General features: G+C 31.6%; 10 protein-coding genes across 10 annotated transcripts, besides 1 other annotated feature; 4 read left to right on the top strand and 6 right to left on the bottom strand.

Moving 5' to 3' along the window:
• The first annotated feature begins 164 nt into the window (after positions 1–164).
• Positions 165–683: a mobile genetic element.
• A 13-nt stretch (positions 684–696) lies between these two features.
• Positions 697–1,801, top strand: TVAGG3_0181050 (protein serine/threonine kinase protein; the record flags this gene model as incomplete). Its single annotated transcript, XM_001322732.1, has 1 exon — positions 720–1,766. One exon carries the CDS (start codon positions 720–722, stop codon positions 1,764–1,766), a length of 1,047 nt encoding a protein of 348 aa, XP_001322767.1.
• A 280-nt stretch (positions 1,802–2,081) lies between these two features.
• Positions 2,082–6,491, bottom strand: TVAGG3_0181040 (memory T cell proliferation; the record flags this gene model as incomplete). The annotated part of the gene is made up of 1 exon (XM_001322733.1): positions 2,082–6,491. One exon carries the CDS (start codon positions 6,489–6,491, stop codon positions 2,082–2,084), a length of 4,410 nt encoding a protein of 1,469 aa, XP_001322768.1.
• A 499-nt stretch (positions 6,492–6,990) lies between these two features.
• TVAGG3_0181030 (assembly abnormal protein 6-related family) lies at positions 6,991–7,701 on the bottom strand (the record flags this gene model as incomplete). The annotated part of the gene is made up of 1 exon (XM_001322734.1): positions 7,078–7,698. The coding sequence occupies one exon, from the start codon at positions 7,696–7,698 to the stop codon at positions 7,078–7,080; it is 621 nt and encodes a 206-aa protein (XP_001322769.1).
• Positions 7,702–8,219: 518 nt separating this feature from the next.
• On the top strand, positions 8,220–8,522 carry TVAGG3_0181020 (uncharacterized protein; the record flags this gene model as incomplete). Its single annotated transcript, XM_001322735.1, has 1 exon — positions 8,220–8,522. One exon carries the CDS (start codon positions 8,220–8,222, stop codon positions 8,520–8,522), a length of 303 nt encoding a protein of 100 aa, XP_001322770.1.
• A 59-nt stretch (positions 8,523–8,581) lies between these two features.
• Positions 8,582–9,385, bottom strand: TVAGG3_0181010 (ADP-glucose pyrophosphohydrolase protein; the record flags this gene model as incomplete). Its single annotated transcript, XM_001322736.1, has 1 exon — positions 8,692–9,372. One exon carries the CDS (start codon positions 9,370–9,372, stop codon positions 8,692–8,694), a length of 681 nt encoding a protein of 226 aa, XP_001322771.1.
• Positions 9,386–9,561: 176 nt separating this feature from the next.
• Positions 9,562–11,002, bottom strand: TVAGG3_0181000 (structural constituent of cytoskeleton; the record flags this gene model as incomplete). Its single annotated transcript, XM_001322737.1, has 1 exon — positions 9,607–10,569. The coding sequence occupies one exon, from the start codon at positions 10,567–10,569 to the stop codon at positions 9,607–9,609; it is 963 nt and encodes a 320-aa protein (XP_001322772.1).
• A 160-nt stretch (positions 11,003–11,162) lies between these two features.
• Positions 11,163–12,599, top strand: TVAGG3_0180990 (ankyrin repeat, PH and SEC7 domain containing protein SECG-related family; the record flags this gene model as incomplete). Its single annotated transcript, XM_001322738.1, has 1 exon — positions 11,613–12,572. One exon carries the CDS (start codon positions 11,613–11,615, stop codon positions 12,570–12,572), a length of 960 nt encoding a protein of 319 aa, XP_001322773.1.
• A 376-nt stretch (positions 12,600–12,975) lies between these two features.
• On the top strand, positions 12,976–13,536 carry TVAGG3_0180980 (Chain S Ribosomal Protein S13p/s18e; the record flags this gene model as incomplete). Its single annotated transcript, XM_001322739.2, has 1 exon — positions 12,988–13,455. The coding sequence occupies one exon, from the start codon at positions 12,988–12,990 to the stop codon at positions 13,453–13,455; it is 468 nt and encodes a 155-aa protein (XP_001322774.1).
• Positions 13,537–13,694: 158 nt separating this feature from the next.
• On the bottom strand, positions 13,695–15,149 carry TVAGG3_0180970 (unfolded protein binding; the record flags this gene model as incomplete). Its single annotated transcript, XM_001322740.1, has 1 exon — positions 13,695–15,149. One exon carries the CDS (start codon positions 15,147–15,149, stop codon positions 13,695–13,697), a length of 1,455 nt encoding a protein of 484 aa, XP_001322775.1.
• Positions 15,150–15,960: 811 nt separating this feature from the next.
• TVAGG3_0180960 (uncharacterized protein) lies at positions 15,961–16,388 on the bottom strand (the record flags this gene model as incomplete). The annotated part of the gene is made up of 1 exon (XM_001322741.1): positions 16,121–16,372. The coding sequence occupies one exon, from the start codon at positions 16,370–16,372 to the stop codon at positions 16,121–16,123; it is 252 nt and encodes an 83-aa protein (XP_001322776.1).
• Between the last annotated feature and the right edge of the window lie 39 nt (positions 16,389–16,427).

The raw sequence follows: 16,427 nt of genomic DNA, 5'->3' as shown, positions 1-16,427 counted from the left end.
TAATAATAAAATCTATGTGTCGTATTGAAATTCAATAAAATTACTTATTCGGTCCAAAAAAACAAATTTCTTTCTCGAACAAAATGAATATTTTTCATAAATCGCTAGCAAAACTCGTATTAATCATTATCACTATTTGATAATTAAGTGTCAAATTTTATTAAGGGTGGCTTCCGACCAAATTGTCACTTTTTAGCCCAAGTGAGAAAATTTCGTAATTTATAACCAAGTTTTTTAAAATCTATATTTAATAAAGATTCTATTTTTCTTATTAAATTTCAAAAATGAGGGGGTTCGGAATCGTCCACAAATTGCCAAAAGGGTTTTTGCCAGTTTTGAATCCGCTTATTTTTATCGACCAAAATTATAATAAATATAATTTTCGATAAGTATTCTACCCAAATGATTCTTCAAAAAATTATTTTTCGGATTTTATTCCGTAAAAAAACGTTACAGAAAACGCCTATAAAATTTCGAATTTTCCCTAAAAAATTCAGTGCAGGTCGATTTAAGAGATTTTTCAAAAATAATCATATCAGTAGATAGGGTATAATATAGAGAAGCTTTATGAATAACTTAAAATCCGGGAAACTCAATATTCAACGAGAAAAACGCTTAACGAATCTCACTTTTGGTGTAAACATCACAAAAAATTGAGAGGGCTTTCTGGTCGGAAGCCTCCCTTAAATAAAACCGTATAAATCAGAATTAATTAGTTTATGGATTTTAAGACATTCCAGCCATTTATTTACAACCAATATTTGTTCAAGAAAGTCATAGGCAGAGGCACATACTCCGTTGTGTTCGAAGTCGAGAGTATTCAATACTGCAAAACATTTGCAGCAAAAGTTACATCAGTCGATCCATCTCAGATCGTGTCGAGAGAAAAAGTCGTTGATACAGAATTGCGAGCTCTTATTTCATTGGATGATCCAGGTATTATTCGAATTTATAATTACTTTTTCATGGAAAATTGCTTAGTCATGATTCTTGAAAATTGTCCATCAGGAACATTACAGGAACTAGTTCAAACATTTCCATTATCAGAAAAGCGCGTATTCGACATCCTTTCCGTATTAGTTAAAACCGTAAGTTATTGTCACGCAAATTACGTTGCTCATCGCGATATTAAGCCATCAAATATATTCCTCGATGATTACGGCCGTCCAAAAATTGGAGATTTCGGTCTCTCCTCGATACTATCGGCGAAAGCAGTCGTTTCAGACAAATGCGGATCTACGATATTTGCTGCCCCGGAGATATTTTCTAACGCCCCATATAATCCTTTTGCTGCAGATGTCTTCGCTTTGGGAGTTACGTTTTATTTTTGCGTAACAGGAAGTTTGCCGTGGTCATCCGACGTCGTTTCGAAAGATGATATAGATCAGGTGTCATTTCCTTCGAGAGTTAATCCAAAATTGATATATTTGATACGTAATATGATTCAATACGAACCTAACCTTCGTCCTACCATGGATGAAGTCGCAAGGGACGAATACTTCATGGAAGGATTCGAGTCGTCAAAATTAGTGCCAAAAACAGTTCCTCATTCGGCTTCTATTACAGGAAGCTTAAATCAAGCCGGACAGAAAGATATACATCACCAATTACAAAAATTCCAAGGTTCCGTTTCAACTGTAAGCGCAAGACCAAGATTTCAAATATTACATCAGCGCAGACTCGCAAAACGCTGTAACTCTATGTTTGACAAAGATCTCCCGAATATATACGGTACAACTACTAATTTACCTAATATAATCAAATAATTATATTATTTATTTTCGTTTTTGTTGTATGTTTTTGTAAAAAATGTTTGTTGATTATGATAAACTTTCGATTTTTTAATAAGTTCTTTCTTCTTATTCGATTAATTAACTCAATTGAAGAAATTCCTCATTTATTCTAAAGTAATTACATTCTAGATAAGAAGAATTGAATGTATTTCTGAAATATAATATGTATAATCACGATGAGGCTAATTCTCTTAATAAAAAAATATTTTGCATAAGAGATAAACTCGTTCGATTAATAAAATCAAGCTTTTACAAACAAACATAAAAATATTAAATAAAAAATATAAGTTATAAACGAATACCGTATGTTTCTAATTTGGATTTTAATAATTCAAATCCATTCTCAAACTCTGCCTGCATTACTTCATTTTCTGGTGTCAGCTTACAATTTTTGTTTACGAACTTCAAACCTTTCTCTATTGAAATTAGTAAATTAGTTAATTCTTTAACTAATTTCTGTTTCTTTGGGTTATCTATGTTCATAAACAGCTCTGCAACCTTTTCTGGACCTTCTGAACGATTCTCACATAAAATACTTCTGAGTTTTTGTTCGATTTTTTGAAGATTTTTGTTGGAAATTGAATTTTCCAGTTCTTCAGTTTTTTCTCTCAGTTTTTTATATGAAACTCTGATTGGCTCGTAATCAACATTTTTTGTGAGTTTCGGATCAACAAAAGACCTTCTCAAAACTGACGGCAAACAGTTTTCAACAGTTATTATTGTTCTCCTTATCCATTGTGTTTCAATCGATCCAACAAAGTTCGTTGAGCCAGGAACAAAAGGAGTATCATAATAAAATTGTGTATGATGATTAAAAATGTCACTTTTTTGTCTATTATTTCTTTTTGGTGTCAATTGAATTACATCTATAAATCCTACAGAAGATTCTCTTTTAGCAATTGACGCCTGGAACAAAGAAATCGGACAATTAAGCAACAAAGTATATTGTTCAATCAAAGTTCTCGCCAAAGAAAATACAGTTGTCAAACGATTCGAATGATAAACAAAAGATTTGTCTTTTTCTTCCCTGAAGGGATCTCCTATGAAATTTACCCTGAAATATTTTTCTGACATTTTATCGTCATCATTCAAAATTTGTTTGGAATAACCGTCAAACAAATCCGACAGAGTAAATATAGATTGTTTGCATTCACCCCAAGCTCTGGAATATTCAAGAAGCGGCAAAAGAAAATCAGCAAAAACAAAACTATAACTTTGCAAATTGTTTTCTTTGCAAAAATTAACAATTTGATTTAAAATTCCTTGTAATCCAAGCTGAGTGAAATCAACAGAAGAACAATAACATGGAACTTTTGGTAAATCATCACAAATCTCTTTTGAACATTCTAAATCTTTCGAAATATGACAAATGTTGTTAAAAAGTGACAAACAATGCAAAGTACCAAAAACATTTGGAATTTGGCCAAGTAAACAACCATATTCCAAAATTAAAGAACATTTCATGAAAAGTGAAGTGATGTATTCAATTTTGTTATCATTTTTCAAATTCTTTTCTGCGATTTCCGACAAAATTTGGAGCTGCATATCTGGACAATTTTTGAACAAAAACAATCTTTGAAGTAAAAGTTCACAGTTTTTGTCAAAACTATTTATATCCTCGAGTAAACAAAAACTGTTTTCCCTGAGTTTCCTGTAAAGTGAAGTGAAGTCAATTAACGATATATTTTTCGATTTCGTAGACATAACTTCGAAAAACAAAATAATTTTTGGATCAATGAAATCTTCAATTGATAAAAGTGACAAAGCTCTCATTGCTGTCACTTTTGCTCTATTAGTTGATGAAGATTTTTCGTCATCCATTTCGAAAAGTAAAACAAACGGCATAGACAAATATCCGGCTTTTTCATCGTTCATGTCACTTTTTATGACAATTTTTAACAATGAAAACAAAATTTTTGCCAAAGGCGGCAAATTAATGAAGAAAATTTGAGGAGAATAAGTTGTAATTATTGAAGAAAATACATTTGCAAATAATGGCAAATTGATTTCCAATATTTCTTTTGTCATCAAATGATAAAACAAATTGGAAATCTCTTCTGTTTTGTCTTTTGGTTTAACAGTATTCAAATTAAGAATAAACTCTAATATTCCTTTTTGTATTTTCTTTGTGTTCTGTTTTTGACGGTTATTTTTCAATAAAAAGTGACAAACGTTGATAAACAGTGAATAATTATTATTCTTCAATGAATTACTAGATGATTTCGATATCAAGTAATACAACAAACTCAAGATATTGTCTTCCTTTTGCAAAGTATTTAAATTGACCATGTTCAGAGATTCAATTAAAATAGAAGCGATTTGGACACTGATGTTTTTCTGGTAATTTGAAAAACAGTTAACTAACAAAATAGAAATTGTCTGTAAAATCTCTGAATAATTGCTAAAACCGCTCAAACCGTTTGTCAAAGTTTTCAAGAATAATTTTCTGTAACTTCCGCTGTTCAATATCAGTTCACAGAATATCAATGGCTGTACAGAAATCTCCAAGAAAGATTTGAAAATTTCAACATCAATTTTGTCACTTTTTGTTAAATTTTTCATAGCTGTAGAGAACAAAAAAGCTGATTGTTCGCTAAAACCGAGATCAAATAGGCATAATCCGAAAACAGCAAGAGAATTCAAAGGATGCCAGTCAGTTTTCGATTTCATGTTCATTGAACATTCACAAAACCGTTGACATAAAGTGTCAAAACCATAAAAATTAATTGTTTCAGAAGTTGCGAGAGATTTTGCAATCAACATGAAAATGAAGTCGACAAAAAGTGAAATGGACGATAGAGGTTGTTCGGCCAAATAATCATTCATTGATGAAATCAATTTCAAGTACAAAGAAGACATTGCTTTCTCTATTGGATCCAAATTTGTTTTGATAATATTTAATTTGTCAATTTTTAATTGATCAGTACTATTCGAATTGTCTGAGAAATATATTTTCTCGTTCGTGCCTCTTAATGGTTTTCTGTCATGTAAAGCAAAATAACGTACAAAAATTGTCAAATATTTTTGTAAAGACATTTCTGACAAAATTTTTGACACTGAATTTTGAATCAAAAATAAAGTGTCGAAATTAAAATTATCATTCATTGACTCGATGGAATTCACAAACATTTCCAAAATTTCCATCAAATTGGTTACAATAATCGGAGGTGGCACTTTTATCAAATTTTGTAAATTTTTCTTTTCTTTCAAGTTAGTGAATTGCAAACTATCAGTGACGAATGTACTTCTAAGGAAAATGGATATCGATAAATGTGAAATGAGGTCGTAACCACCATCAATGTTGATTGGAACCTCAATTTTTTCGCCAGATAAGAAAATTTTTCCATCTTCTTTGACTAAATTTACAAAACCGTTTCCGATAGGGCTGAATGTATCCTTATTGTCCTTCACGTGTATGTGGATGACTTCAAAACAGAGCTGAAGAGTCGGAGGAATGGGAAGTGGCAAATTTATTGTAAAAGTGTCATTGAAATTTGGTTTTTCATTGTGGTAAGCAATAGAACTGAACGCGACATATGACAACTGACTTGCAGTGAACAAGGAATAGATACCTTTGACTGTTGATGAGTTCGGAGAGTTCCTCAGGGACATCATTATCTGGTTATTCTTATGCTTAACATTTGAGTTATCTTTGAGGGTAATACTGTTCAATCTGACTGATATCTGATGTATTGGTGATAGAAATGGCTGTGGATGAGGAGAAAATCTTGGTCTGATAATTAAATTTGAAGAATCACTAGTAGTAAACCTCATATTTATGTTTAGTTGCCTCTGACTCTTGGGTTGTGGTATAAATATCGTGTCATAAATGCTTTGTTCTACAATTGGCTTTTCAATTACAAAAAAGTTCTGTAGTAAGATGGGTGCTAACGATGTATTTATCTCTGACAGATCAAAATATGACCATGCAAATTGAGAAAATGCACTCTTGATACGTGGAAATGAGTTCGATAAAGATTTTTGTGCTGCTTGCTTAGAATTCTCTGATGGATTCTGATAATATCTTAGTATTGATGAGGAATTTTCAACACATAACGGATGTGATAAAATTACAATCAAAAATAATTTTTCATCGATTTGTTTTGGATCAACTTGAAATGATGCTGTATTGTTGTAAGATATAGCTATTCCACAATCGTTCATCATTTTTTCGGCTTCTGGAAAAGAAAAATACCAAAAATCTGAAACAATTCTTTGATGATGAGCAGAATATAAAAATGCAGTACATAATATCGGTTCTATAAGCTGAAAGGAAAATGAGTATTCGGCTAATTTTAACGTGAGTAACTTTAAGTAACCTAAAGAGTCATTTGTTGGAAAGTTTTTCAATTCTGAGAAGAATGAACTTGAATTCTTTAAACAGTATGGTGTTCCCGATGATTTATATGCTGCAATTTCGTTGAATTTAAATTCTTTTTCGAAATTATTGATACTACTTGCTTTTTCAATATATTTGGGAGTAGGAATAGATGGAACTTCGATATCTAACTCTAATCCGGGCGAACTTATCATTGATGTAAAATGATCATTCTCAAATCTTCCATTAAACATCGAATTAAAATCTGGTGGAAGATAAGGATTGTTCGATTCGGTTTTCAGTTTTAATGTGGGACTTGCCCAATGAATCGATTCATCTGATCTTAATCTGGCTACATCATTAGCAATTGATTGATTCATTGGTAAAAATGTAAAAAAAAATTGACATCACTTCACAAATTTGAGATGCTTTGAATTGGGGGTAATTCGATCGAAAATTTTATATGTCACAAAGATATTTTTAACAACAGAGGGTCATGCCATGCAGGAATCATGGTGATAACTCCTGGCTAGATCTTTTTATTTTGGATTAATTTGATGAGAATTGCCATAAATATGCATTGGTTAAACCAGGAACTATCTTCCTATTTTGTGCCGCTAGGAATGTTGTATCACCCTGGCGAAAGGGTAATTGGACTATTTTTAGTGAATAATTGCCGTATACAAAAAAAAAATCCAAGTTATGATTTATCTGCCAAGCAATTGTTAGTATGTATTATAGTTTAGGCTTTAGTTCCTACAATTTACTATCCTAGATCTAAAATATGATGTTGAAATATATGTTTTCAGACTTCGGATTGATAAGGATACACAAGAAACTGATTAGAAAAGCTATTTTCTATTGAAAAATACTCTGAAATTAGCAAATAAGTTTTAAATCAAATAATATAATTTTTAAGAATAAAAATGATAGATGGTATAATGTCACTACGTAGTATGATACAGCTTATCCGATTTCAGAGCTAAGTTTGAAATCTTGTAAGATTTTTGGATCCGGGCGTCTGATTCTTTTGATAAGATCTTTGTATTGTGTTCTCAAAGCATTGTCCCGTTTACTTAGTTCATTATAGCGAGTTTGACTAACTTTTCTAATTCTCTCGTTACCTGCACCGGTAAGTTTGATGTTAAATATTTCTGTTGTGCATAATTCAAGATCTTGCTTAATAATAAGGCGGCATGAGTTCTCTTCGTCAGGAATTAAGCGAGCATTATATCCATTTTCTTCGATATCTTCGTTAATCTGGCCAAGAACCTCTCGTAATATATTTGGGAAGTCATTAAAGTCGATATCTAATTCTTGCTCGGATTTGAAAGTCTCGAAATCTTCTTTTGACATTTCGCCTTCATATAAGAAGCTAAGAACATCCTTTGAATATAATTGAATCTTAATTGCGTCGACTTCGTCATCCGTTTGTTTAAGATAAACAACGATTGAGAAATTTGTAAATTCTTCTCCAGGTTCATCTTTTTCCACTTCTTCAGGAGAAGCATCGAGTCTGTTTTCTATTGGTACATCTTGGTCAAAAAATATTTCAAACTCTCCTTCGGCTTCACCAGAAACACTCATTCAGATATTTTTGAATTTTTTTTACTTCACTTCTGACGCCAAATGCGTGATCAAAGTTGATTCTGATTGAAACTAACAGATATTTAATAACTATTGTTGAGAATTAGTGATTAGATTCGAATGTTTTCCATTTAGAAACAAAATTGGTTGATTTTCAATTTCAAATTATAGAAGAATAGATACTTTAATTGATGAATATTACTATTTTTCGGCTTTAATCTGAGTGCACTTCGTAATCAATGTATAGCATATGTATTTATCATACAAATATGTAACAATTGTCTCATTATGATCTTTTAACTGTGCTGGAAGATGATAATGAATAAGTATAATTGGCAAATAGTAAAATTCATATAAACTTGCTTAAAAATCTTGCTTTTGAAGAATATTGTGATAGAAAAACCCTGAAAATTGAATTTTTATGCATCGAGGATTCATCAGTAAGTATTGGAAATGTGAATTATAATGCTCTCTTTGATAACCTTCCCATTTCTTAAATTTCGTATCTAAAAAGTGACAGAATGGGGATTTTATTTAGTTTGTGTAAGCGGGACTCCCCTGATGCTCTTCAAGCAGATCCACGTGCTGCATTAAGAGCCGGAGGGAGAATTAAAATTGAGAAAAATGTAACAGAAGATCCACATGCACCTTTATTGACAAAAACTTCAAATTCTCTATTAGAAAAAGACACTCAAAATCTAGATAAAGACTTAGATGCTCTTGTCGATGAACTATCTGATAGTGCTGAAATCGGAGATGATGATAATGATCTTTTTGATGCTGTTGCTGAAGATGATGAAGAACAAGACGTTAAGCGCGATTAATTGTTAGTTATGTTTTTTATAATTATACTAAAGTTTCTGTTAATTATTTCAAAATATAAAATTATTCTTTTATACAAAACAATGAATTTTAGTGTAATAACAAAATACATAAATCAATTCTATTTTTCATAGAAACAAATCAGATAAAAATCAAATACAAAATAAAATATTATAATTTGAGCTCTCCGTTTGCTAGTTTGGACTCAAAAATCTTCATGCAGTATAATGATACTGATTCTGTAGCGCATTTCATTGCTTCTTTAAATTTTGATACTTTCAAAGTAATTACTTCGTCTTCTTCTGCGCCAGTACTCATATTATCGAATTTCATGATGTTTTCTTTTGTTTCTTCTTTGTAGTATAAATAATATTTTGAATTATCATCGCATAATTCAGGAATTGTAAAATTAAAATCAGACAACTCTATCATTTCATCATCTTTTGCAGTTATATGAACTTCTTCTTCGAGCTCTCTTATTGCACATTCTATAAATGCATTTGAATCATCAAGCATTCCTGCAGGAATTTCAAGTGAGAAAGTCCCACTACCTATTCTTGGCTGACTAACAAGTATAGTATATAATTCATTATCGTCTTTGCATTTAAAAATAACTAAAATATAAACAGCTCTGCCTATTAAGAAAATCCTTTCATGATATTTTTCGTTTTTGTATAAGTAGTCGACTTCTAAATTTATTATACCAATTCGTGGTCCAAAATAATCTATTTGAATAACATTTGCATCTAAAAGCTCAAATGGTGGTTTGATTCGACTTAGCCAATCAGGTATAAGTCTACTTTTGCTCAGTTTCTCTTGATCAACTTCGCATGAAAACCTTACTTTTTCCATTGACAGTAAGAAAAGTGATTACAAAAACCTGATAATAAATATAGGCATATGAATCAAGTTTTTAATGACGCTCAAATATTCACCCTGCAAACTTAAAATCTTGTTATAATGATCATAATATAAATAGAAAAAACTCATATGTATGCTACCTATTGCTCGCATAACTTATACTAACTCTCATATTAGAAATTAAAAAAAAGTGAGATAATTATTCAATTTATATTATGATAATATTTATTCTTCCACAATATCTTCTTCTTCAGAATTATCTTCATCTACATCATATACATCTTCATATACATCAGAATCATCTTCATCTACATCAGCAGTTTCATACAATTCGCATTGGCTGGATAAATCCTTAATATCATATCTGCAATCATCAAAAACATAAAGATCAAATTCATCATTTTTCATGTAATGCTGAACATAAGCTCCCTTATCAAACATTTTAGAATAATTCTGATCGATTCTATTAAAAATTTCTTTAACAGCAGTTGAATTACCTATAAATGTACCAGAAATGTTACACCCTGGATGAGGAACATTGCATTCAACAGTTTGAATGTTAGAAGGAATCCAACTACAAAAATAGGATGAATTTATGGATGGAATGTTGTTCATTTGTTCTTCAACTTCTCTTGATGAAAATCTTCCTCTAAAAATAGCAGATGCCGACAAATAAATACCTTTCTTGCAATTACAAGAAACAAGAATATTTTTGGTATTAAAAAGATCTGTTGTAATTGATGGAATTGTTTGTTTAACTCCTTCAGGAGTTAAAGGGGCAACGCTGCTAACGAAGTAATGCATACGATAAAATGGGGTAAGATTTGTTGCCAATTTTCGCATATCTGAATTTAGCATGCCTGGAAAACGCATTGATGAAGTAATTCCTGAAATTGATTTCGATATCAAACTGTTAAGATCGCTGTATGTAGGTTTCGTAATATTCATTGATCTGAAGCATATGTCGGTTAATGCCTCGTTATCAAAATAGACAGTAAGAATTGAACTTTCGGAAATATAATGATGAGATAATATGAAATTATATAGCTCTAAAACGTTCCCACTTACAGAGGGACTTGGTATTAAGCAGTAATTAGCGGTAATTTTATCTTGGAAGTCATTTGAGATAATAGATTGGAAATTTGTTGACAAACCTGATCCAGTTCCGCCGCAAAGAGAGTGGATCATTTGAAAACCTTGCAAATTATCACATGATTCTGCTTCTTTCCTTACGACATCATAAATTTGAACTGCCAAATCATTGCCTTCTGAATAAAATGCTTTAGAAAAGCAGCCATCGCTACCTGAATTGTTACCAAAGTAACTGTCTGTCTTGAAAAGTTGGCCAAGCGTACTGGATTTCACATAATCAATTGAAGCTTAATTTAAGTCAGCAAATATGGCACGAGGAATATATCGCCCATTTGATTCCTCATTATAATAAACATGAAGATCTTGGAACTGAGAACTATAATCTGAATCAAATTTACCATCTGGTGAAATATGATGTTCTTTTGAGATATCTTCAAAAAAATTGCATCCAACATGATTTCCGAACGTTCCTACTTGAATGCTGATGATTTCTCTAACCATGATTTACAAAATAGTGAGGAAGGTGAAATGAAATTTTTTTAAAAAAAAACTTAAGTTGCAGCATTTTTATATGTTTCATCGGGATAAATCAATTGTTCGTGAACGATACGTAAATTGTTTTTTACGATATCTACCATTGAAATTCAGAAGATGGCAAATTATACAGAAAAATTCAGAAAATTTTGTTAAGTACTAGGTTTATATTTACAAGCATGACTGAGATTCAACATTGTAAAAAAAGTTTGGCAATTTTTATCAATTTCGGATTCATGAATGAAGAACTCATTCGCCATAATGAATACATTGCATTACATATCAATGAATACCTTAGTGATGCCAAGTTTTTTGATATCTTTGAAGATGAAGACGTCAAAGAAATACTAGAAGCAGGAAATCTCAAAATTGAAGACTACCTTGATCTTATTGAACAATCTCTAACAAGTGATAGAAAATATGGACTGTTATTTTATCTACTTAATGCAATTACCTCTATAAAAAATATTCATGATGCTAATTTAATTGTCAAAGTATTTGCAAATCATTTTAACTTAAGAATCTTAAATAGCATATCCAATGTATTAAATTAAGCTGAAAATATTGAAAATGAAAATTATTTACTCAGAAATGAGAACCATCAAATGAGATCTCACATATCTGAGCTTGAAGAAAAATTGTTTCCGTATGAATTCCCAGAAAAAATCAACAAATATTCAAACTCAAAAGACTTTGAAAGTATCTATAAATTTCTTGAAGAACTTTCAGCTAAAGAAGACCAAAACTATTTTAAGGCAGCCATTCGTGCAGGATTAGGTATGAAAATAGATACGAATGGAATTTTTCCTCTTCATAAAGCTTGCGAAAAAGGTAATTTCGGGCTCGTAAAATCCCTTCTTCAATGTGGGTGTCCCCCATTTTATGTTAATAATAATGGAGATTCAGGTTTAGTTTTTGCATCTGCTAATGGTCATCTTGATATTGTAAAATATCTTATATCTTATGGAGTCAATAAAGACATCAAAAACAAGCAGGGTATTTCTCCAATTAATTGTGCATCTGCATATGGTCAATTTGAAGTTGTTAAATACCTTCACTCTATTGGTGCGAATATAGAATCTCAAGACAATAACGGATCTACTCCTATTATTCTGGCCTCAGCTCATGGTCACCTTGAAATTGTTAAATACTTGATTTCTATTGGAGCAAACAAAGAAACAAAAGATAATTTTGGATGCACTCCAATAATAAGTGCATCTGCTCGTGGACATTCAAAAATAGTTGAGTTTCTCGTCTCTTCAGGAGCAAATATAGAAGAAAGAAGTAATCTAGGAGATACACCACTACTATTGTCATCATTTAAAGGTCATCTTGAAGTAGTTCGGATTCTTATCTCGAATGGATCTAATAAAGATGTGCAAGACAACAGTGGATGCACTCCTCTTTATTTGGCAGCTTCGAGTGGTCATTTCGAGATTGTTGAATTCCTGTGTTTGCATGGAGCAAATACAGATATAAAAAATAATAGTAATCTTACTCCACTAAGCATTGCTTTGAATCATGGTCACACTCAAATCGTCAATTATCTTAATCAACATCATTAAATGATATTTGTTTATGATTGAGTTTATAATTTGGAAGTTATTAAAGATTTGATTTCAATATTGAAAACTATCAAAAACATCTCTGAATAGATTGCATTTTCTTATTCCAATTGATGAAATAAGTCATATTCAAAAATATAATTAATCTGATTGGATTATGAGAATTTAATGTGAATATGGAGTATCCATATCGATATATGTCAATTAAGCGGCGAAATTTTACGAATTTTTTGAATTTATCAAAAGATATAGATTTTGATCTTCATTTTTAGTTAAACAGTACCTGTTTCATGTGAATATATTAAAATGATCATAAAATTACTCTGAAATACTTTAAAAATATTGCTTTTCCTTGATATGTTCTTAAATTAAATTGAATAGTTGTAAAGTTTCATGGCTTGACCTTTCAAATTTAATGCCTATCGAAGTTACTGACCCAGCCGCTTTCCGTGATATGGTCCGTATGCTCTCAACAAACGTTGATGGCCGCCGCCCACTCTACCTTGCTCTTACCAACATCTCCGGTATTGGCCGCAGATTCGCCTACGCCGTTGTTCGCCGCGCTGGCCTCGACCCACTCCGCCGTGCTGGTACACTCACACCAAAGGAGGAAGAACTCATCGTTTCTATCATCCAGAACCCAACAGAGCACCAGATCCCAGTTTGGATGCTCAACCGTCGTTTTGACCGCGCTACAGGTCAGAATACTCACTGGGTTGCTACAGACCTTGGTGCTAACATCCGTGCTGAAATCGAGCGCATGAAGAAGATGCGTATGAAACGTGGTATCCGCCATGGTCTTGGTCTTAAGGTCCGTGGTCAGTGCACAAAGTCTACAGGCCGCCGCGGTGGTGCTCTCGGTGTTGAGCGCAAGAAAGATTAAACTTTTTGGTGAATCAGTCTTCAATCTCAACGCTAATAAAGTTTCCCATTTAAAGATTACAATAAAATACTTAGATATTACTAAAATCATATACAATATTTATAATAAAATAAAATTTCATCAAAATTTTTGGGAAAAGAATCAAAAAAATATGCTAAAACATACATGAAGTTTTTAATTGATTATAACAAGAAAGTAATTCAATAAAAATCTAAAAAATTGAATAAAATTTGTGAAAATTACTCAAGTTTGAGATGATCCGCTGTTCCACACAAAACTTCATGGATAACGTAGAGCATTGGAATCATAACAAACACAATTGAGCAGAAGATCGAAGTATAAGCAGCTTTGTTCTCGATTTGATTGAATTTTCTGTATCCACGCTTTGCCAAGTATACAACCTTGTTCATCATGCCTGGTTCTGGTGGAATTTCGATTTCTTTATCGATATCAATCCAATCATAAGCGATTTTCATCATTTTTATTTGGCGGCGTTGCCTCTGAGCGAAGTCTTCGAGGTTCCAACGCTTAATAAGTGATTCATTGTGAGAAACAAGTAGATTTGTAACTAAAATATCATGATAAAACGACCAGACGTTGAAAGAGAAGCCTGTTATTCCAGGTAATGAGTAGTTGTATTCATGCGTAAACTTTGGATTTGGTATTTTGCGTGGAACCCACTTTCCTTTGTATTTTGGATTTTTAATCAGCGGAGGAGTCCATTTTCCTTTGTATTTCTTGTTCTTCATCATTGGCTGCTTCCATTTTCCGCATCCTATGCTGCATTTTGGATTTTTGATCATTCTGCGTTTGTATTTTCCGAAAACTGCTTCATTCCAGTTCTCTGGCTTTGGATCCTTTGGATCTGGTATCATTTCTGGTTCGTCCTCTCTCCATCCCATTGGTTTATCTTTATATCTTGGGTTTGGAACAAATTCTGGCTCGCTTTCGTTCCAATCATCAGGTTTCGTAGCATTTACATCAACAATGAACTCTTCATCAACCCAATCTGATGGTTTCTTGTCATTTGGATCGTCAATCATCTTTGGCTCGACAATTGGAATCTTAAAGGAATCTGTAAACGTTCCATTAAGGAATGACATCGCGTCGATCATGTATTCGAATGTATTGTCTGGGCGAATGATAAGTGTGTAGAGATGTGGGATTTCATCCACTGGAATATCAATAAATTTTTCGATTTTGTGTTTGTCTTCGTTACTGTTTATGTAGAAATTGAGAAGTGCCTTAGTCTTCTTCTCATTGTGCACTGGACCAAATTCTATGGTGCCATGTGTATCATTAGTTTGGTGATAAACATCAAAATCGTTAGTATGAATTCTAAGTGTTGTACGGAAGATATGATAGATAATTTGGGCTCTTACTTCATACTGAATGACAATTGTCTCATTCATCGGATAAATAGGTGCTGGCAATTTATAAGAAATTATACTCGATTTCTCTTTATCAACAGTAACTAAACCACGTTCCTTAGCACGTCCAACTACAGGATATGAAAGGTCATTTGACCATCTGCCTGAAAAATATAAGGATCGAGAAGGAATCCAGCGTTTCATGACGAATGGATCTGTAAAATTATCCCAAAATAGTGGCTCGCATGCAGGAAGTATAGGAAGACCATTTTCATCATATATTCTGGAAACCGATGCCTCTAGATTTGAAAAAACAAAAAACATTATATTGTAAACTATTCAAAATTTTGATTATGAATGTAATGACCGGCTATTTACCAAAACTAAGAAGGGAAAATACTTTTCTCGTATCATACATCATTAAAAAGCAATAAAAATTGTTTTACATTTGTGTAAGAGATGACGTACATTCCATTTTACTTCTTCTGAGTTCTCTCTACAGATTTGTCTATAATGTATGCATTCTTGACTTGTGTGATTATGGCAAAATCAATCATCACTAACAGAAAATGATTTTTTAAAAAATTCACGATTCGTTCATTAAAATATCTTAAATTCTCCATTAAATCATTATATAATTCATTAAAATAAATGATAACGGCAATTATTTGCTTAATTGTTAGATATTGAAAGATTTTTTCTCTGAATTCTCGAATGATTTGGAATTATATATTCAAAAAATGAATTACACATAAAATACAATTGTTCTAGCTTTTAATTATTTTGAAAAAATTTCCAAAAATATGAGAAATTTCGAAATTTATATATTTTTTCAACAATTTTTCTTATGTAATCAGACTTTTTAATTTTTTTTTGAAAAAACAATAGAAGAGGCATCAATCAAATATCACATGTGGTTCAGATTTTTTTCATTTAAACCAATGTTCATGATAATAATGATTATTCTTTCTTAAATTAAAAGGTAATTTTGGATGTACTTGACTCCACATTCACAAAATCAATATTTATAAAACTTGACTGAGCCAAATTCTCAGTATAACTTGACAGTCGAAAGTTTCAAACTTTAATATCATTAAAAAATGGTATTAAGGAGAAGAATCTAGAAGGGTATTAAGATAATTGTAATTTAACATGTAAAAACTATTCCAAAATGTTCTAAGTTAGTAGCCAATAAAAATATTATTTCAATGGTTAAAAACAAATAAATATTTAACAGTAAAATTGCATATTCACGATTAATATGAACTGGTTAGAATATCTGATGGGCTGACAACTTATTCATTTAATATTTTAGCAATATTTGCTAATCTTGGATCTTGTGCAGCGGCGTCATTAAGCCTACTAATAACTTGAAGATACCAATTTCGCTCCATAACAAGAGCTGCTGTTGCTTGTCTTTTTTGCTGAATTTGCTTGGTCATCTCTCCAATTGCACGAACAAGATCATCATTTTCTTCGAATTGAAGTCTGAGATCATTTTTAACTAAATCTAATGGTTTGTTTGACTCCTCACTAATGCTATCCATCTTTTTTGAAAATGAGCGTTATAAATAATTTGACGTTAAAAAATCATAGTTTACA

The sequence above is a fragment of the Trichomonas vaginalis genome, chromosome IV, assembly GCF_026262505.1.
Source record: "Trichomonas vaginalis G3 chromosome IV, whole genome shotgun sequence".
Taxonomy (NCBI): Eukaryota; Parabasalia; order Trichomonadida; family Trichomonadidae; genus Trichomonas; species Trichomonas vaginalis.
This window is presented reverse-complemented; position numbering and strand designations above follow the sequence as displayed.